The sequence below is a fragment of the Myxine glutinosa genome, chromosome 1, assembly GCF_964187855.1.
Source record: "Myxine glutinosa chromosome 1, kmMyxGlut1.1, whole genome shotgun sequence".
NCBI lineage: Eukaryota > Metazoa > Chordata > Myxini > Myxiniformes > Myxinidae > Myxine > Myxine glutinosa.
In genome coordinates, this window is record NC_136261.1 from 374,340,027 (window position 1) to 374,362,868 (window position 22,842).

At 40.3% G+C, this 22,842-nt stretch overlaps 1 protein-coding gene across 1 annotated transcript in view; it reads right to left on the reverse strand.

The window, feature by feature from the left end:
- The window catches only part of LOC137419374 (semaphorin-3A-like), a 282,479-nt gene extending 262,089 nt beyond the window's left edge, over positions 1-20,390 (reverse strand). The window contains exon 1 of the mRNA XM_078770189.1: positions 20,324-20,390. Coding sequence (XP_078626315.1) covers positions 20,324-20,375 — 52 coding nt within the window. The 5' untranslated portion in view covers positions 20,376-20,390. The remainder of the gene's footprint in view (positions 1-20,323) is intronic.
- Between the last annotated feature and the right edge of the window lie 2,452 nt (positions 20,391-22,842).

Sequence of the window (22,842 nt, forward strand, 5' to 3'; positions counted from 1 at the left end):
CCATGCTTCACCGTCGGGATGGTATTGGGCAGCTGATGAGCGGTGCCTGGTTTCCTCCAGACATGACGCTTAGAATTGAGGCCAAACAGTTCAATCTTGGTTTCATCAGACCACAGAATCTTGTTTCTCACAGTCTGAGAGTCCTTTAGGTGCTTTTTTGCAAACTCCAAGTGGGCTTTCATGTGTCTTTCACTGAGGAGAGGCTTCCATCTGGCCACTCTGCCATGAAGCCCAGATCGGTGGAGTGTTGCAGTGATGGTTGTCCTCTGGAAGCTTCTCCCATCTCCACGCAGGATCTCTGGAGCTCAGCCAGAGTGTCCATCGGGTTCTTGGTCACCTCTTACCAAGGCCCTTCTCCCCCGATTGCTCAGTTTGGCCGGGCGGTCAGCTCTAGGAAGAGTCCTGGTTGTTCCAAACTTCTTCCATTTAAGAATTATGGAGGCCACTGTGCTATTGGTAACCTTCAATGCAGCAGAATTTTTTTGTAGGCTTCCCCAGACTTGTGGCTCGACACAATCCTGTCTCTGAGCTCTGCAGGCAGTTCCTTCGACCTCATGGCTTGGTTTTTGCTCTGATATGCATTGTCAGCTGTGAGACCTTATATAGACAGGTGTGTGCCTTTCCAAATCCTGTCCAATCAATTGAATTTACCACAGGTGGACTCCAATCAAGGTGTAGAAACATCTCCAAGATGATCAAGATAAATGGGAGGCGTCTTAGCTAAATTTCAAGTGTCATAGCAAAGGGTCTGAATACTTATGTCAATGTGATATTTTAGTTTTTTCTTTTTAATAAAATTTCAAAACGTTCTAAAATCCTGTTTTCTCTTTGTCATTATGGGGGTATTGAGTGAAGATTGATGAGGGGAAAAATGAATTTAAACGATTTCAGCATAAGGCTGCAACATAACAAAATGTGAAAAAAGTTAAGGGGTCTGAATACTTTCTGAATGCACTATATATATACACTGGCATGTTGTTTACACTTTGTATTGACAAATGATGTCATAATTCTATATTCGCATGATAAAGGATTTTTCATTAATCTGAGTTTTGCTCTGCCCTTTCACCCATACACGTTTATCTATTGTTCATTGTTCGGTGGAGGAGGTTATCTTTTCACCCCTATGTGGTTTTTTTTTTTTTTTTTGGTGAAGATCCAGATCCGTGTCCAGATCTGAGAATAATTTTTTGAAGTGATTCTTCACCATTGAGTGATTGGGCAAAAAACGATACAAAGCAGGATATCTCAAAAAGTTGTGGACAGATTCAGCCGAAACTTGGTTGACCGGTTGGGTGTGTGACAAAGACGAATCTATTAGATTTTGGTGAAGATCTGAATATGGATTTGGATACGAAAATTATTTAATTTACAAGTCATTCTTCATGATTGAGTAATAAGGCCAACGACGATATATAAGCATGATATTTCAAAAAGATGTGGATAAGTTATGACTAAACTTGGTGAATGAGTTGGTTAGGAGAAAAGAACAAGCAGATTAGATTTTGGTTCAGGTCTGAATGCAGATCCGGTCTATCAGAGGGATACAAAACATAAACTGTTCAGCCTGGCGGAGGTATGTGCTCCACCGAGTTAACTTTTAGTTTCACACAAAGTGAAAAGCGGCGTTAAGTAATTGGTTCACTTTGTTTGTCTGTTTGTCTGTTTGTCTGTTTGTCTGTCTGTCCTTAACAACTTAATTTCAATTCGATGTTATATTTTGAGCATGAATCGGAACATTGATCAGAACACAGACCTGCAGTTTAGCAGAAATTTGGCTACGATTTCATGCCGATTGCGCATGCGCAGAGAAGAGTGAGATAATATTTTTTACCGTCTGTCTGTGTGGCAGTCAAATAAAATTGAAAATCATTCCAAACAGGAAACTTCCGGTTTTAAAGGACGTTATAAAGGACACAAATAACAGGCACAAATAAATAATGTAACGTGTTGTTGTTGTTGTTGTTGTATAGCCCCGGACAGTTCTCTCGAACAAGCCTGTGGCACGGAGACAGCCGATCAATCTCGCAGGAGAGACTCTGAGATGCCCCACATCCTAAAGGTGTACCCCGACCTTCATGATGTCAGGGCCATGACAGAGTTAGAGCAAGAGAGAGAAAGAGAGACAGAGAGACTAGAGGGAAGGGGTCAGTTCATGAAGACCGATCGGCGAATCTGGGCAGAATTTAACGTGCTAAGTAAGGTGTTGGGCTAGCAGCTAGGGTGCCGGCTTAGGATCCTAGGATCCTGGGTTCGAATCCCGGTCGATCGCTGAATTAACGCCAGGGGGGTTGACTCAGCCTGTCATCCTTCCGAGGTCGGCTAATTGAGTACCAGTTCACTGGTAATTCCCTGTTTGTCGTTAAAGGTGGCAAAAAGGTTTGGCGTCAGGAAGGGCATCTGGCCATAAAACATTGCTTCAAAAAGGGGACCAAAAAACAACAACAACCATGGTTCCCGAAAAAGGCCAACCCCCGCTTTGCGGGGAAAAATGGCCTCTAAAGGTGGTTATTTTTTGTTTTTTATAAGTAAGGTGGTGTAATAGACGATGCGTCAACAACGCTAAACCTTCCAAAAAAGTTTTTCCTATGACTCTTAAAAACTTTTTATTTTATTACAACTTAATTATATACTTAAACACTAAAACACAAACCGCCTTATTGGCATTTTCAACAACCTTGACACCTTGTATAAAATATTACAGTATTTTACATCAACAATTTAAAATTTTCCGCTCCTAATGTTTTTTCACTTTCCCCAGGCCAAGTGTAACCGTGTGTGTGTGTGTGTGTGTGTGTGTGTGTGTGTGTGTGTGTGTGTGTGTGTGTGTGCGTGCGCTCCATTACGGGCCTTAGATCTTGTAAAAAAAAAAAAAGAAAGTTTTTTCCCATCAATTTAAAAAAACCGCCCATGTCCTTCTTTTTCTCAAGACTGCGCAGGTTAAGGTGTTCTATGATCTCTCTAGTTTATTTATTTATTCAACGCTCGCAATGGAGTTCGTACGCAATCGACATGCGGGGCCAAGTACATTATACAGCACTGTAGTCTGTAGTAGCAGACACACAGTGACAGAAATGTACATATCGGATCAGTCTATGTATTCAAGGAAACGCAAAATGTAGATTTTGGGACTTTTATATACAAAACATACTTGAATCTGAGCCATGTAGCCTAGGTTTGAATTCCGCCCCAGCTGTAAACTATCATCCTGGTGTTGCACAGGCAGGGTGAGTCATCAACGTGAATTGGGATATCAAACCAGCCAGCATATTCCAGCACATTCCAGCACATTCCAGCATATTCCAGCATATTCCAGCATATTCCAGCATATTCCAACATATTCCAGCATATTCCAGCATAAACGCGAAGAGTACGCGGGCTATCCTTGGCACCCTGGAGCAAATTCCAATTTCTTGCAGCGACTTGCATTGGGAAGGCAATAGCAAACCACCCAGCATAACCCTGACAGAGGAACTGCTTCGGCGGCACCCAAAGCTCTGGAAAGAGTATGTATGGCACAGCTCAACATCACACTCAGGCTGGGAAAATCCATTCGGAGAGGGGGTTGGAGGATTAATTAGAAGCAATAAGTTTTGAGAAAAGGAAGGGAAAGAAGTTGTTCAGGAAAAGGGAAAGAAGAGCCAATGAGAGAAATAAAGGGTGAATGTGTGGGATGAATGTAGGTTAGTTAACCCTTTTATGGCACAAAGAGAGAGTTAACGTCATAACCAAGTTTTCTAACAACAAAGCAATATTCCTTCTACTTTTTGCTTGAGGATAATCTGGTGAGGGTGTCTAAAGGTGCCCAACGCGCGATACTCATTGTACCATGTATCTCATTACCTGCTCACCACACGATATGAAATATTAATTTATTTTTTGGTCGCAGAGCTTGCAGACTATAACATCAAGTCACGTGCTTAGGAGATTGATCTTAGAGCGGGTGTTTGCTGCAATAAAGTCCCAGTAATTTAACCAGACTCGGTGTCGTAATGGTTTGAGAGTCTGTTTTAAGTGTGGGAGGGTTGGCGGGTCAACCCCGATCGGGTCATACCAAATACTTAAAAAAAGGTATGTGCTGCTTAATTCCTTGCTTGATTTTGAGAATAAAAAAAAAAGGATAGACGAGGGACAAACTATCATGTACTAAATTCAAATTCGTGATGAGTAGTGCTCGAATGGGCTGTAGGCCGGAAGTCAGGCCTACGGAAAGGCAATCATGAAGAAACTTCCGAACACCGATTGAACGATTCAGAAGACTCTGGTCAGCACCTGCCAATCCACGCATCTCCTTTGAACTGTCCCACTTTGGGTACATTTCAGAGCGGTGACGCTTCGGTAATCACAATCTTTCCTTCTCCGCCTTTCCCAGTCTCCAAGGACGACCTTTGGATGAGAAGCAGAGTGATGGCTTCAGGCCTAAAACCATCCCCTGAGAGAACTGCAACGGCGCATTGTGATAAACCTCCTTGGCCTCTCTTCCTCGTGCCATGCTCTCTCTCTCCCTCTCTCTCTCTCAGATTGCAAAGGCATTAGCGAAGGCCTGAGGTTAAGAACGCATCGGCCAAGAATCGCTCGAGCGGATCTTGTGTTTGCAAAGCGAGGCGGTATGGCATGAGGCGCGACAGAACAGCGCAATTCGAGTTCGCCCATGTGTAGGGGGTTGTTGTGGCAAGACCGTTTTGCTTTTGCTAGAAGAAAAAAACAGCTTCCCCTTCCAGGCCCAGGGCGTTCTTGTAAAACAAAGTCAGGGCTTTTGGCACCAACCCACGTTCACCCAAACACTGATTGGAGAAAAACGATAATGCAGATTATTTGGCCTCCTTCAAGCATCAAATGAGAAAGGAGTGATGGTGGAGGGGCTGATTTCTAAGAGCAGGTGTCAAGAGAAGAGAAACATAGAGAGCATTTCCTGAAGTTAACTACAGCTGCTCGAAGAAAGAAAAATCATTGTACTTGAAGATCAACATGGCTGTAAGTTGACTGGATAACTTGGAGGTGCACTCCCACCTCTGAGCAGTCCAGCATGGAATCAAATCGAAACTCATCCATAAACTTCCACGCTGGTGTTTCGCACGCAGGGCGAGGGAAGTCCTTCGGATGGAAGTTAAAGAGGAGTCCCATCTACCAGAATCAGTTGGCGGACGTTAAAGATCCAACGGTGCCAAATTACAAATTCCCACTATAACGTACAGAGGGGCACCTCATCAGTGGGCAACTGCACCCCCTAGAAATGATAAAGCCTGCAGCCATGTGCTGCCTATCAAAGAAGAGCACACGACGGACGTTAAGGGTTAAACTTCTTACGATGTAAATTTTATTTTATTTGGCGAGAAGGTGTTTTGCATGGCACAGATCACATTTTGGCTCCCACTCCAATTTAGCGAAAACGCATCAAGGGAGGGATAACCGCGAAGTATCACATACGGACTACACCGGCCAGTAAAAAGGAAGATATCCAATCCCTGAGGCTCATTAATGAGCCAGCTGGGTTTTTATCACCAGCACGATTCACACCCTTTTCAGGGCATCAGTGTTGCCAAAACACTCATGGCAAAAGAATGCACTGAGTGGTTTGCCATTTCCGTCCTAGTGGCAGTACTCAAGTCACAGATTTGAAATTCAGCAACGGTGCAACCCCACAATGGCTGTAGGGTCTTCAACATCTGCCAGGGGCCGAAGGAGCAGCGTCTTCCTAGATGCAACGCCTCCGCCTGAGAAATACCAGGATGGCAGTTTATAGTCGGGTTGGGTATCGAATCCTGACTGGACAACTCATAGGTGATATTTAGCCACATTTGAAAGGCCAAACCTCACGGATAGCTGTCAAGTATCCTCCTCTCCCTGTGCCAAAGACAATGTTGATGACCGAAGAGATAATAGTAAGAGTGGCCAAAACAACAACATTCATATACAACAATCAGGGATGCCTCTTCGTGGTGGTTGTACCCCCCAATGCAAGTCAGGGGACAAATCTTCCCCATTCCTCCCTGCTGCCCGGACTGATCAGGGCAGCGCAGTCACGGTCAGAGTGCCGATCGGCCCACATGGACCGGCCCTTTCCCTCTTCTCTCTCTCTCTAACTCTATCGTGGCCCTGACTTCGTGAAGATGGGGTACACCACCCTGGATGTGGGGGATCTCTGGGTTGCTCCTGGGAGATTGATTGACTGTCTCCGTGCCGCAGGCTTCTTCGGAAGAACTGTCTGAGGCTATACAACAACAGCACCAACAACAACAACAATCATATTTAAAAATGTACATTCATAAAACGCATAAATGTTTGATGCAGCGGTTCAGTGTGGTGTTCACAAAACATTTTGTTTGAATGTTATAACTCGGTGTCAATTGAAATAAATGATCTGAGGCTCTCCACTCCTGATGACATAATTGGGACTTCTCCAGAAAACTTTTCAGCAAGAATAATGACACCCATTGAGAAGTTGCGTGACTATGTAATGGGTCAGGAATCTTGGTTAGGAGAAGGCAAATGTGGCCATGAAGGCGCTACCAGATCCTTGCCTCAACATTTATACTGTACAAGGAATTTGGACACAGCAGAGACTATTTGGCCCATCATGCAATGCATGTGCATTACCAATACCCTATTAAGTCAATCGATCAGTTTCTTCCTCATCTATAATACCAAATCTCACTGAGGAAATGGGTGGATGGTTGGGGGATGAAGGGGGCAAGGTAGGGAAGGGAGGATAATAGTGAGGCCCACACAGGAAGATCACCAAGGTGTATTTTGGGGGGAAAGGGATGCAGAGGGCTGATAATAAGGAATGAACAAGCACCAATAGAAACACACCTCAATCAACTACACCCATACCTCAGCGACTTCCCATTCCTGTGAATATCCATGTATGTCCTCAGTGTCCTTTCCAATGTTGTATTTCCCGCTATCCTCAATGTTTCTAGATACCTATTTCACTCAAATTTAAACATATCTACTGTTTCTCCTGCCACTACCTTTCAGGAAGACTATACAACACAATAACTACTCACTGAGCGAAATACCACAAACTTAATATTATCCTAACTCTCATCTCCCTGACACTCAGGTTGCGACAACTGGTCCTATCACTGTCGTTTTTGCTGAAAAACGAGTCTGCACTTCTTCTTCTTCTTCTTCTTCTTCTTCTTCTTCTACAACAACGACCACTAACGTTGAGCGGCCACCATAAAAAAGAGGTGCAGAATAGTTTTTCACTTTTCTTGTGGGGTCGGCTGGAGAAATCTTGGCCAGAGTCTTCACGAACTGGCTGGCCAGGCCTGATGTCTGACTATTTATGGCAGGGATTTGGAATTTGGCCATGGCGCCGGTAATAGCTCGCATATTCATCGTAAAAACACTCGTCTGCACTTATTTTGTCAATTTCCTTCTTTATCTTAAACGTCCATACCACATCTGCTCATAACCACCTCCTTTCTAATGTATAAAGTCCTGTCTCCTTCAGCTGCTCCACATAGCTTAGTTTAGCTAGACCCTCAATCAACCTCGTTCCTCTCCGCTGTAGCCTCTCTATGGCAGTAAATTGATTCAAATTGCATCATTGCATCATGCATCATGGATCCTTCATCATTCATCATCATCATCATCCATCATTTTGCATCATGCATCCTCGGCTCAGATGTTGCGACACAAACTGTACACAATATTCAAATGATGCCTCACTAAATTCCTATTGTGTATCCTATAATTTCTGCTGAAATTTATCATTTTGATTTGAAATACATCCCTTTGCGAATCTATTACTAAAAGGAGAAGCGTCTGCCAATCCATTTGTGTGTGTCCCCATCACGCTTAAACCAATGTTATTGAAGTCTTGCTGTTAAAACCCATTGGCTGGACAGTTGGCCTGACTCCATCCAATATTGTAAGAAGGAAAATCATAGTCCGCCATTTTGGTGATATAGTAAGCCTAAAGACGTTTTCAGAAGTCTCATATTCACAATCGCTATGCCCTATAACTTTTCTGTTCAGTTTAAAACAACCCAAACGACTGGTAAAAGGATCATCAAATACCTAAACATGAGAACCGATAGGCGTCATGGTGGCCCTCATGAAGGTGACAGGCCTCAGCCTTGAGGTGTCAGCCTATGGGCCAGTGCAACAGCAATCTATCCAAGCGATATAACCACTATGTAGTGTATATGCACATACGCAGTGGCCATGTTTTTGATTCATGTTTAATAAATCGAGACAACACTCTGTTGCCAATACACCACCCAAATAAAGTGATGAGCAATTTGTTTAATAAATGAAGGGTTTAGGCCTACTGAGCTTGCCAAACTAATCCAACAGACAGCCCTCATTATGTGGGATGAAGCACCTGTGGGGCATCGCCATATGCTTGAGGCACTGGACCGGACCTTGCGTGATCGAATGCAGTAGGATTTGCCATTTGGAGGGAGGCAAAGTCATTTTATTGGGGGTGACTTCCGCCAAGTCCTACCAGTATTGAAGTGTGGTTTCACGGGCACAAATAACGGATGAATGCATTAAATGCCCTGCTCTATGGCAGCACTTTCACATTGATGTGCTACGCCAAAATATGTGAGTATAGTCCGGCGGCATTGACGAGTATGGCGAGAAATATGCCAAATGCCTTCGATAACTGGGTAATGGAGAACTAACAACTTCCACTGAGTTGTTTCCTTGGGTAATGCTTCCAAGAAACACTGCAATGGACTTATTGTTAATACAGTCACGTGAAAAAGTAAGTACACCCTATGTATAGTTTTGACTTTTTCAACATATTTCAACATACAGCTATTTGATCTTCATTTCAACAATATTGATAGATAAAGGTGATATAATATAACAAATATCATGAAACATTTACATTTTGTAGTTCATTGTATAATTTAAATAAACATAAATGCAAATTTCGCCTGTGGAAAAAGTAAGTACACCCTTGGCTCTTATAGGTGGTATGGCCCCCTTTGGCAGAAACAACCTCAAGTAGGCGTTTCTTATAACTGTCTACCAGTCTCTGACATCGACTGGGAGAAATTTTTCCCCACTCCTCTATGCAGAATTATTTCAGCTGTGCGATGTTTGAGGGGTTTCTCGCATGCACAGCTCGTTTCAAATCCCCCCACAATATCTCGATGGGATTTAGATCCGGGCTTTGAGTTGGCCATACCTGAACCCTCCATTTCTTTCTTTTCAGCCATTCCTTGGTGGGTTTACTGGTATGTTTAGGGTTATTGTCATGTTACAAGGTCCACCTTCGGTTGAGCTTCAACTTTCCGACAGATGGCTTCACATTATCCTCAAGCACCCTCTGGTACAATGAAGAATTCATGGTGGATTCTATGATGGTGAAATGCCCAGGCCCTGATGCAGCAAAGCTGCCCCAAACCATAATATTTCCACCACCATGCTTTACAGTTGGTATCAGGTTCTTGTGGTCAAATGCTGTCTTTGGTTTTCGCCAAACATGTCTTCTGGTACTGTGGCCAAATAGCTCTACCTTTGACTCATCTGTCCAGAGCACATTGTTCCAGAAGTGTTGGTCTTCGCCTAGGTGTTCATTGGCAAACTTTAGTCTTGCCCTGATGTTCTTTCTGGACAGCAAAGGTTTCCTCCTGGCACACCTCCCATGTAGATCAAATTTGAGCAGCCTCCTTCTAATAGTAGACTCGTGCAATTTGACATCAACAGTGGCAAGAGCTACCTGTAGGTCCCGTGATGACATTCTGGGGTTCTTAGAGACTTCTTTCAGCATCTTGCGGTCTGCTCTCGGGCTGAACTTGCTGGGGGCAGCCTGGCCTGAACAAGTTGGTAGTTGTTTGGAATCTTCTCTACATGTTGATGATCTTCCGGACAGTCGAATGATTGATTTCAAATTGTTTGGAGATCTTTTTAAATCCCTTCGCAGACTCTTAGGCATCTATAACCTTCTTTCTGAAGGCCTCAGAGAGCTCTTTGGATCTAGGCATGGTGACACCACACACTTCACCAACAAAGAGAAAACAAAACGAAATGTCTGAGGTATAAATAAGACAGGTTCCTCCAAGATCCTCTCTAACGATGTACTCATCATTTGCACCTGAGCTGGTGCACACGATTCTAATTTTAGGTATTTGAAGTAGTGATAAATGTAGGGGTGTACTTACTTTTTCCACATGCGAAATTTGCATTTATGTTGATTTAAATTATACAATGGACTACAAAATGTAAATGTTTCATGATATTTGTTATATTATATCACCTTTATCTATCAATATTGTTGAAATGAAGATCAAATAGCTGTATGTCGAAATATGTTGAAAAAGTCAAAACTTTACATGGAGTGTACTTACTTTTTCACGTATAGGTAGAAAGGTAGAAAGGTAGAAATAAATTACAAATTTATTACAAAATAAAATACAAATAAATAATTTATACAAATAAATTACAAAATAAAATAAATTGTAATAAATTACGATAAAATTAATATTATAATTTACAAGAAGGTAGAAATAAATGTATATATAAACAGAAATCGGGGGCTACTTCTGACACCCTGTATACACTAGCTTGGCTCGGCTTACTGCGCTCGCCGCACCACACGTCGTTACAGAGGGACGGGCTTGTTTTAGCTGAGGATAATGACTGTACCTGAGTTGTTGTGTTGGGTTGTGTGTTAAATACTTTACCTCACCACCAAGTAATTCAAAACGCCTCACCACCACGAAATTGAAAACACCTCACAGCCATGAAACGATTAATTATAAACACCTCACCACCACGAAATTAAAACACCTCACAGCCACGAAATAAAAAAGAACTCACAGCCACGAAATTAAAAACACCTCACAGCCACGAAATTAAAACACCTCACCACCACGAAATTAAAACACCTCACAGCCACGAAATAAAAAAGAACTCACAGCCACGAAATTAAAAACACCTCACAGCCACGAAATTAAAACACCTCACCACCACGAAATTAAAACACCTCACAGCCACGAAATAAAAAAGAACTCACAGCCACGAAATTAAAAACACCTCACAGCCATTAAACATGAAATTAAAAACACCTCAACACACGAAATTAAAAACACCTCACAGCCATAAAACACGTACTAAAAACACCTCACAGCCACGAAATTAAAAACATCTCACAGCCAGGAAACACAAAATCAAAAACACATCACAGCCAAGAAATTAAAAATACCTCAACACACGAAATTAAAAACACCTCACAGCCATAAAACACGTACTAAAAACACCTCACAGCCACGAAATAAAAAACACCTCACAGCCACGAAATTAAAAACACCTCGCAGCCATAAAACACGTAATAAAAACACCTCACAGCCACGAAATTAAAAACATCTCACAGCCAGGAAACACAAAATCAAAAACACATCACAGCCAAGAAATTAAAAATACCTCACAGCCACAAAACATGAAATTAAAAACACCTCACAGCCACGACATTAAAAACACCTGACAGCAACGAAACACAAAATAAAAAACACCTCACAGCAACGAAACACAAAATAAAAAACACCTCACAGCCACGAAACACGAAATTAAAAACACCTCACAGCCACAAAACACGTAATAAAACACCTCACAGCCATAAAACACGTAATAAAAACAGCTCACCACCACAAAATTAAAAACACCTCACAGCCATAAAACACGTAATAAAAACACCTCACCATCACGAAATTAAAAGCACCTCACAGCCATAAAACACATAATAAAAACACCTCACAGCCATAAAACCTGTAATAAAAACACCTCACCACCACGAAATTACAAACATCTCACAGCCATAAAACACGTAATAAAAACACCTCACAGCCATAAAACACGTAATAAAAACACCTCACAGCCATAAAACACGTAATAAAAACACCTCACAGCCATAAAACACGTAATAAAAACAACTCACCACCACAAAATTAAAAACACCTCACAGCCATAAAACACATTAAAAAAAACACCTCACAGCCATAAAACACGTAATAAAAACACCTCACCACCACAAAATTAAAAACACCTCACCACGACGAAATTAAAAAAACCTCACAGCCATAAAACACGTAATAAAAACAACTCACCACCACAAAATTAAAAACACCTCACAGCCATAAAACACGTAAAAAAAAAACACCTCACAGCCACGAAATTAAAAACACCTCACAGCCATAAAACACGTAAAAAAAAAACACCTCACAGCCACGAAATTAAAAAAACCTCACAGCCATAAAACACGTAATAAAAACAACTCACCACCACAAAATTAAAAACACCTCACAGCCATAAAACACGTAATAAAAAAACACCTCACAGCCACGAAATTAAAAACACCTCACCACCACGTCATTTAAAAACACCTCACCACCAAGTAATTCAAAACACCTCACCACCACGTAATTCAAAACACCTCACCACCACGTAATTATAAATACCTCACCGCCACCTAAATCAAAACACCTCACCACCATGTGATTTAAAAACACCTCACCACCACGTCATTTAAAAACACCTCACCACCACATAATTCAAAATACCTCACCACCACGTGATTCAAAACCACCACAACGTTATTAAAAACACTTCACAACCACGGAAACAAAAGTTTGAGGGAGTCGTTAAGTGACAACACAGACAATGCCCAAATGTGTCGATATATAGATAAATGACTGTACCTGAGTTGCCGTTTTGTCATGGTTTAAACCAATCATAATTCAAACAATTATTTTGCACAAATGTATTTGTAATATACGTGATATCACATTTTATAAACAATTGAAGTTGAAAAAAAAATTTCACCAAAAAATTCCCCCCCAAAAAAAAAAGATTGGAAAACTTTTCAAAAATTAATACCCTTAGGACATACCGATGGGAGAGATATGTGCATACCAGAAGTTTGGTACGATTTCACAAAAGTTTGAAAAAGTAGTTCAGTGACAAGACAACACAGGACAACACAGGACAGGACAGATGCTGCACAGATATATATATATATATATATATATATATATATATATATATATATATATATATATATATATATATATATATTAACGGGCTTGGGTACACACACACACACACGCACACACACACACACACACACACACACACACAAGATCCAATTACGTCTGTCACCGGCAATTGGAGGGAATAACTAAGCAGCTTTCACGTAGTCAATTACTCCAGGTGGCTAGGATTTTCATATAAATTAACTCCGCCATACACTTCCAGCCAAACAAAGCTGCATAATGCAACCAAGAAAAGCTGCACAAGGTAACACTTTGCTGTTTCAAACCCTGCCCGGGTTCATCTACACAAGTAGTACATACATGAGAATCACAATGCTACACACCCCATAGCTGCCATAGTGGCTTCATCAATTGGTGGCGAATCAATTGGTTTTTCACATCAATTGCACATTCACATCAATTGCACATTTCACATCAATCAATTGCACATTCTGGGAAGCAATAGTGCAGACAGAAGTCCTACACTACTGAGGGTCCCAAGCATATTCCACTTGCAATGCTAATAGCAGTCAACATACAATTAAGAAGACTCAGTCACAACTCTCACCCATAACTGGGGAGACTAATAAATTAGGTTTCACCAAATCAATTAGCCCAGAAGCTAGGATTTTCAAATAAATTAACTCCCAATGCCCTTCCCGCAAAAGAAAGCTGGAAAAAAAACAACGACGAAAAGCTACACAAGGTAAGCCCTTTGCTTTTTCAAAACCCTACATGGATTCCTCTACAGATGTAGACATTCAGAAGTAGTATATAAGGTTTTGGCCAAAAATATTGGCACCCTTGCACTTTTTTCAAATAACTCACAATTTTCTCTCAAAATAAGTTGAAATTGACAAAAGTATTTGGTCTACACAATTCTTCATCTCACTGTTAATATTACAGAACCTTTGTTTTTGATTCAGAACTTAATATATCCTTTTAAATCAGAAAATAAAAAGAAATGGCATTGATAAAATTATTGACACACTCGACTTAATATTTTGTAGCACCTTTAGACAAAATAACTGCAGTCAAGCATTTCCTAGAGCCATGAATGAACTTCCCACACCTCTCTACTGGCAGTTTGGCCCACTCTTCTTGTGCAATCTGCTCTAGTTCTCCCAGATTTGAAGGGTGCCTTTCCCCAACTGCTGTTTTCAGATCTCCCCACAGGTGTTCAATGGGATTGACATCTGTAGTCATTGTTTGCCACTTCAGTACAGTCCAGCGTTTTGTCTTGAACCATTCCTGGGTGCTTTATGAAGTGTGTTTGGGGTCATTGTCCTGCTGCAAGACACATGACCTTCGACAGAGACCCAGCTTTCTGACATTGGGTTGAACATTGCGCTCCAAATTGCATTGGTAATCTCCTGATTTAATGATGCCATGCACACATTCAATGTACCCAGTGACAGAGGCAGCACAGCAACCCTAACCCTAACCCCAAAACATCACTGAACCTCCTCCATCTTTGACTGTAGGGAAGGTGTTCTTTTCTTTGAAGGCTTCATTTTGTTTTCTGTAAACATAGAGATGATGTGCTTTACCAAAAAGCTCTAATTGTGTCTCATCTGTCCACAGGATGTTCTCCCAGAAGGATTTTGGCTTGTTCAGATATGTTTTGGCCTCTCTCAGAAGTGGGGTCCTCCTGGGTCTCCTTCCATAGAACCCCCTTTCATTGAGTTGGTGAGGGATGGTGCAAGTTGAAACTGTCGTACCTTGTGTCTGAAGGTCATCTTGAATCTGTTTGGCAGTTGATCGAGGTGCTTTCTCCACAATTCAAACAATCCTTCGCTGCAATCTTCGATCAAGTTTTCTCTTGCGGCCATGTCCAGGGAGGATGGCTACAGTGGCATGGGCCTTAAACTTCCTGATAACATTGCGTACGATGGACACAGGAACATCAAGGTCTCCGGAGATGGACTTCTAGCCTTGAGATTGTCCATGCTTGGCTACAATCTTGTGTCTGACATCCTCAGACAATTCTCTGCTTTTCTTTCTTTTCTCCATGCTCAATGTGACACACACAGTGACACAAAACAGCAGAATGACTCCTTTTTCCATTCAAACTGGTTGAATGAGTGATTTTTATATTGCAGGCACCTGCAACTCGCCATAGGTGAGCTCAATTCCAAAGTAAAAGAGAATCACCTGCTTGAAATCTAATTATGTCGAACAACTTCTAAAAAGTGGCAATAATATTGTCCGGCCCATTTTAGGATTTCTGTGTGGAATTAGCTAAGATTTCGTAATTTTTTCAGGTTTTTTGGTTTTGTTCCACTGCAAACTAAAGAAATACATTTGTCGATACCAATTTTTTTTTTTTCAACAATGTTCTGGAAGAAATGGTGCATTATTTGAAAAAAAACTGCAAGAGTGCCAAAAATTTTGGCCACGACTGTACATGAGAATCCCAATGCTACAAGCCCCCCAGTTATCTCGTTCCGTCAAATCGTGGCCGGCTTGTGGTGACGTACATGATCGGATTTCTGCAAAATCCTTACCCTGCATTGCTTCACGAAACTCTGGCAGAGACAGCTTTGTTGAGACTTTACCCCATCCATCCAGCTGGTCTGCATATCTAGCTGATCTGATGTCCTATACATTTGGTGTTCCCATTTGGGCACATGGAACCTGATTCTGGGAATAGTTCATTGCACACATCTCTTACCTTTTGCTAACTATTTAGACTCAGGATGTACCAAAACAATTTCTAATGGTGCATTAAGAATTTCTACTTTCATTTATGTTGAAATAATAAAAATAATAACAACATCATGATGATCAAAGATTATTTTGTCGACAACGAATAATGCTCATTTGAACTCCTTTGGAGCCATGCTATTCACATTGGATATTTAATGAATGTGTATGGATGAGATTATAAAGACAAGGTGAAAATGATATTTAAATGTAAATAAATAAGTAAAGTCACCAATGGATTTTTGTGAAACGGTATCTGGATGAGCTGGACATGCCATCCAGCTGCAAACCCAACAGCTGACCTTTAGCTCCCCGAGCATCGCTGTGTGAATGAATTTCGAAAAGAGTTCCAAGATTCAAGATGACGTATTAACACCCGATGGTTTTCTCTTCCCAGCTTCGGATGCCAATTCATGGATTACCTTTAAGGTGAACCTCATGGTTCCTGCGTGTGATGCAACCGCAAAGCACCGTTTCATAGACTACAGCTAGGGTCAGCGGTTGCACATTGTGTCCAATTTTTAAAAAAACATTTGAAAGACCTTCGAAGTAAACATTTCAGTCCTAATATCAAACTCTCATTCGACCCCATAAAATTTGCAATCAGAATGTTTATTTTCATTGCACGCAACGCAGAAGTAGTTTCACGAGAACAGACAATTGTTTTCTCTGCTGGTTTTACTCAAATTCCCCTGCACAGTCTGCGAAGTGAAGTCTCAACCAAAGCCAGAATCATTTACAAATTTGATACAAAATAGTATGGGTGACACTTTCCCACCATCCGAAGCCAGGCACACAGCCTTAAGGCTAGCTTCAGGCCAAAGGCAATTCGCACGGAGAGTGTGCCAGAACAAGATCACCTTTGTAACATAAGCGTGCTTACTTCAGTCCAAACTGATTTCAGTCCATTCATCCATTCACTCACACATTGAATATTAAACGAGAATCTCGTGGGTCCACTAAACTGACCGACGTGGTTAGAGATCGGTCTATGTTATTAAGATTACAACAAACACATTTCGAGATACACATCAAGATTTCTCATCAAGGTGGTTCATTTCCATATCAGTGATGCACAGTCCACTAAAGGGAGCGGTTAGAGACAATTGAAACAGATACAAGTTGTCACAGACAATGCAGGGAAATGGTTTCTACAGGCATAAATCAGGGTCCGCCAACCCAGCAAAATATGTTAAATAGAAATTCAATGGAAAAAATGTTTAGACATTCTATAGAAGCTGTCTAAAGAAATTATATAGTACTTTAGGACTTATACCTTTAGGACATATATACATTTTATGACCTTTTTTACTTTAGGACCATATATATTTCTATAGAACAGTTCCATTAAAAAAATTCTATAGAAATTCTGTACAAATTCTATAGAAATAGAATCGATAGTAGAAGTCGATATTTTCTATAGAATATCTAATGAATTATATAAAACATATATTGAATTCAATAGAACATCAAATGAATTTTACAGAACATCTAATTAATTCTATGGAACATCTAATGAATTTTATAGAACATCAAAATGAATTATATAAAACATCGAATTAATTCTAGAGAACATCAAATGAATTATATAGAACATCCAATGAATTTTATAGAACATCAAAATGAATGATATAAAACGTCTAATTAATTCTATAGAACATCGAATGAATTATATAGAACATCGAATGAATTATATAGAACATCAAATGAATTATATAGAACATCGAATGAATTATATAGAACATCGAATGAATTCAATAGAATATCTAATGAATTATATAGAACATCGAATTAATTATATAGAACATCTAATGATTTCTATAGAACATCTAATGAATTCTATAGAACATCGAATGAATTATATAGAACATCTAATGATTTCTATCGAACATCTAATGAATTTTATAGAACATCTAATGATTTCTATCGAACATCTAATGAATTATATAGAACATCTAATGATTTCTATCGAACATCTAATGAATTTTATAAAACATCCAATGAATTATATAGAACATCTAATGAATTTTATAAAACATGTAATGAATTTTATAGAACATCTAATGAATTCTATAGAACATCTAATGAATTATATAGAACATCTAATGAATTCTATAAAACATCTAATGAATTCTATAGAACATCGAATGAATTATATAGAACATCTAATTAATTATATAGAACATCTAATTAATTATATAGAACATCTAATTAATTATATAGAACATATAATTAATTATATAGAACATATAATTAATTATATAGAACATATAATTAATTATATAGAACATCTAATTAATTATATAGAACATATAATTAATTATATAGAACAAACGACATCTCCTCAATTTCTAGAATCCATAGGGTCCATAAAAATTATATTGAGTTCCGTATAAATGCTGCAGAAATTGTTTTGAAGGGAACCATCAGATTAGATTGTGGACCTTAAGGATCCCATGGTGTCTTTCACGAAGAATGCGTGAATTATTAAATATTACTGCCACGTAGAACAAATATCCCTGCTCTAACCTATAGGGGGCACTGCATCAGCAGCCCAGCCGCACTCTCAGCAACTATGGAAACCCACAGGCATGCGCTGCACATAAGTGAATAGAATCGGGAAACTGTTTACAAAAAGTGGAAAATTGTAAGAGCCTCACACAAGATAAATGCTTCTAAAATTGAAAATAAACGGTGACTTAGAGAAAAATTTTTCCGCGAGTAAGTGCACTCAGACCAGCCAAACATCACAGATGCCGTAAGGGTGGCAAACATCCGGATACCAAATTTATCTCTCGGTAATAAGGTGCTGGTAGCTTATGCTTCTGCCAAGACTGACCCACTGCAAAGACTCTCAAAAAAGAGGCTTTGACTCCGAGCAATGAAAAGCCCCTGTGTAAGGTCAGGCCGCTGTTTATGTAAAGAGTTGCGCAGATGGCCGAGTTGGCTTGAGAAATGCAGATCGATGTCTTTCCGAGGGCAATCCTATTCCATTTTCATGAAACTAGGCAAAAGTCGGGATTTAAAGTCCATATCTGAAAGTATTTCAATGTCAACGATCTCCTGTTACTGAATATTTAAGATTAATGAAATGCAGGTCAATGGAAGTTATTCGAGACCATCGTATAACTTCACGTCGTCGTGTTCAGAACATTTCTCGCTTTAATTCGTTTTGCGAATGTTGAAGAAAATTGATGGAAGAAACTTCTTTACACCCTGGATATATGGAAAACTCGCCTACAGTCCATAGCACTCCCAAACCATATCCGCCAACAGTGCTCCCCAACTACAAATCTCCTCTTTCCTTTCTCTGAGTTCCGTGCGGAGTCGAATTCCATCGAAAATTAAACTCTAATATTCCTTTAAATTAAAACCCCGCAAGTAAATGTGCCGAAAATGTCACTTTATATCTACGAAGTATGAAAGACTTTCTGACAACAGATTTTCCGCCTGATGTTTCAAGTTACAGTGAAAATATATAAATACCATCCTTCAAACGCGCGTTCCCATTCCATTGAAAACATGTGGTGAAGCTGCATCCCTGTTGTTGTTCAAGACGTAAAACACGTGTATGTGGTCTGCAGAATCTCGTGGAATTACGACTCAATATTGTCGTCCAGATGCAGCAAGTTCTGATAAAGGACAGCGCCAATGTGGCAAAAAAGAGGGGCAATCATGTGGCAAAGTTTAAATTTCCTCTGTTGAACTGTTTTCGATATACACTCTTCAGAAAATGTAGACACGTACTTACGCGAGTACTCCTGGTATCCTAAGCGCAGCAGAGATGAGTGAACACTTGTGAGAAGCACTCCTTTGGGTTAGCCACATAAGGGGATTAAATGTTAAGACCACCCAGCAACGAAGAAAAATAAATAAATAAAACCACAGATGCAGCTACATTTAGAGTTGAACGAATTACCCCTGGATTGCATCGGTACTTTCAAGGACCATACACCTGTTGAACCAAAATTCAAGTTCAAGGCGTGAGACGAACTAATATTTTGCAAAAACATGAAACTTACATACTTGATTCTAATATCTTTATATCAGACAAGCAGTAACCCGGTCTATATCGTGTGAGATCCAAAGAAGTCAGATGAGCGTCTCATCAGATCCGAAGACGACTTTGCAATGAATGTTTTTGGAATTGGAACTTTGGAACTCCAAAGTCAAACAAGTGAAAGTTTAACCAACATCTAGCAAAAAAGAAGTTTTCTACTAACCAGATGAAATCGGTATCGGGGATTACAGCACAACTGGCAAGAAATAAAAGAGACGCAGAGCGAGAGAAAAAAAACTTCTCAATATTCCTCACATTTGGAACGTGAAGACAGCAAATCCAATGGAGTGAGCCATGCGGGATTTGCCCATGAGAGTTCCAGAACACAAAAACTCTTTACCATGTGGGCTCGAGAGCCATTTCCAAATTAGCAAATAAATCGGCCTGGCCAGTATGTGGACCCTGCTAGGCCTCCTCCAGTACTTATTCCCCACCCCAAAAATCCAGCTGCTGGTAACGTCATCGTTACAGACGCATGACTTCAATGCATCTCATGTGTCTGGCCATCAGGCCTTCGGGTTGTCCCGTCCTTCATGGTCGGCTAGGTGCAATGACAGCTTACCTTTGGGGTAGGTTTCCAAAATGTGGGCTGCCTTCGCTGTCCAAATACGCATGGTCCACAACGCACAACGTTTTCATTCGCACCAACGCTCATGAACTGGTACACGCACTCAACTGGCGCCTTGTCCTTTTGTGACAGCTCACTGCTTTGCTGGGGCTCCCGTTGGCAGTTCGAGTAACTGTAACCTTTTGTAAGCAGGTGGCGGAGATTGGGTTACAGAACGCAAACAATATGGAAGAGAGTGATCAGTCGTGTATTCAACAATCCCCAATTACCGTGATAAAACAAACGGATCAATGGCTGTAATTTGGAGGCCTGCGGAACGCCATGAGGCTTGAGGGTGGTTCAAGGTCAGGACTGAAATATCATTGAGAAGACTGAAGATTTTGAATGTGGGAACAGCAATCGACTCAGGATGGAAAGGAAAGAATAAAAAGTGAAGTGAGATGCCAAAAGCATCACGGTAAGAAATAATAAGGAATATGGATGTAAACGAGTCGTCTATGGTGGCTGGATTAAGATTGTAAGGCCCTGAATTCCAGCCCCTGTCAATTCGTTCAATTAACATCAGCCTGGTTGACTCAGTCTGTCATCCTTCCGAGTTCGGCAAAATGAGTACCAGCTTACTGGGAAGAACGAGCCATTCGAGTATCCCGCATAGCTACTACACAAGAGGGAGACATTCTTCTTGTAATTGTATTTATCTCAGTCAATCATACTTTCAACTCCCTCGTCGCTCAATAAGAAACAATGCCAATACTTTTATTGAGTGACAACCCATCCAGGATTGTGGATGTGGCAACCCATCCAGACATCCAGGATTCAGCAGTCACATGCATCTGATGATGCAAACAGGAGAGGTCTTCATAATCATCATCATCAAAATAAGTAAAAAAATGTTTCAACTGTACCTAGGTTATGCCCAATTCCTAATATTTAGGGAATGATTGCAGGCTGCGCAAAAAGATTATTAAAACCGATCATCTTCAACACAACAAAATGAATCTAAAAGAGACGCAGCTTCTCTTTCATCACTTCTTGCGAAAATATTTGGCAAACTGACTGAACAATGTGATGATAATCAGAATGTTATAGCTTATACAAAATAATGTGGGTAACCTTGTTCCTGAACTAGTTTTCAAGCAATGCCTCAAAAAACTAACCAAGCCTCTAATTACTATTGGACGTTGGGCCACCAAGAACATAATAGAGGCCTTGAAAAATCTTTAAAAGGTTCCAGACAGTGTTGGTGTTGGCCAAACCTCACTGAATGATTGAAAAAGCAAACAACTAAGATGTGTAGAAGATGAAAAGGAAGGAATAAACAGGCGTGCAGCAGGTGAGACAAAGATGTTGATGAAGAAAGAATAAAAAGGCGTGTACCGGGTGAGACAAGGAAGATGAAAAGGAGCGAATAAAAAGGAGAGTATCAGGTGAAACAAGGAAGATGAAAAGGAAAGAATAAAGAGGAGAGTATCAGGTGAGACAAGAAAGATGAAAAGGAAACCTTGCACCTTTCATAAAGTAATGACAGCAGACAGCAAGGAATATCACCTTACTGAGCTTGATTTTCAAAAAGACAGACAGATGTGACCGCATTGTGATTGTACCTCCTCCACGAGCTCAATACCTGAGGCTTCCTGCTCAAATTGTCATCCAGGCAGCTCCAAACGAAGAGTTAAAAACAAATTCTCTCCTCAGTGCTGCAACTGGACCCATTAGCCAGAATTGAAAGGCCCACGTGATTGAGTCACATAATTATGCAATCTTAATTAATAATTTCATTACACTGCTTGAGATTATTCATATAACTCATCATCGCACAGATATAGGCGTTTCATGGTGTTACGATAGACAGGCGTGGTAAACTTTTATAGTTAAAAATGCATGTATATAATAGCAAGTTAAAAAAAAAAGTGTATAATTTAGAAAAGTAATAACGATGTTCGAGACTCATAGTCAGGTTCACTATGTTAACAAATATAATTTCGTTCAAAATTTTGGGATTAGCAAACCGGTACATTTTTGGAATCTTCAGAGCATGGAGAATCCGAAAATCAATGTTGGCATTTGCACAGACACCTGCATGGCCGCCATTTTGGATTTTGAAAATGGCCGCCATAAAATACATATTTTGCGCGATCTCGGCTTCTAGTCAACCTAGAGCCTTAATTAAATATGCTAATCCTATGTTTTCTGGGTCAAGGAATCCAATAAAGGCCTCAAAATAGTGCTCAGGATTATAGAAAAGCAACAAACAAGGGTAATTGAAAACCATTGTCTTTATATTTGTGATATAACTGTATTACATAATACATGATATTGCAAGTCCTTTGAAGTTATAGGTTGTTATAGGAAGTTATAGGTAGTATCAGATTGAACTATAAGTCCTATACACAGGATCTACGAGGTCTATGCCGTTCAGGAATATGCTTTTACAGATCTTCATCACTGCCCTGAGTGTCATTTTCGCAAAGGTGTCTACGCAAATGCAAACATTAATTTTTGGATTCCTCATG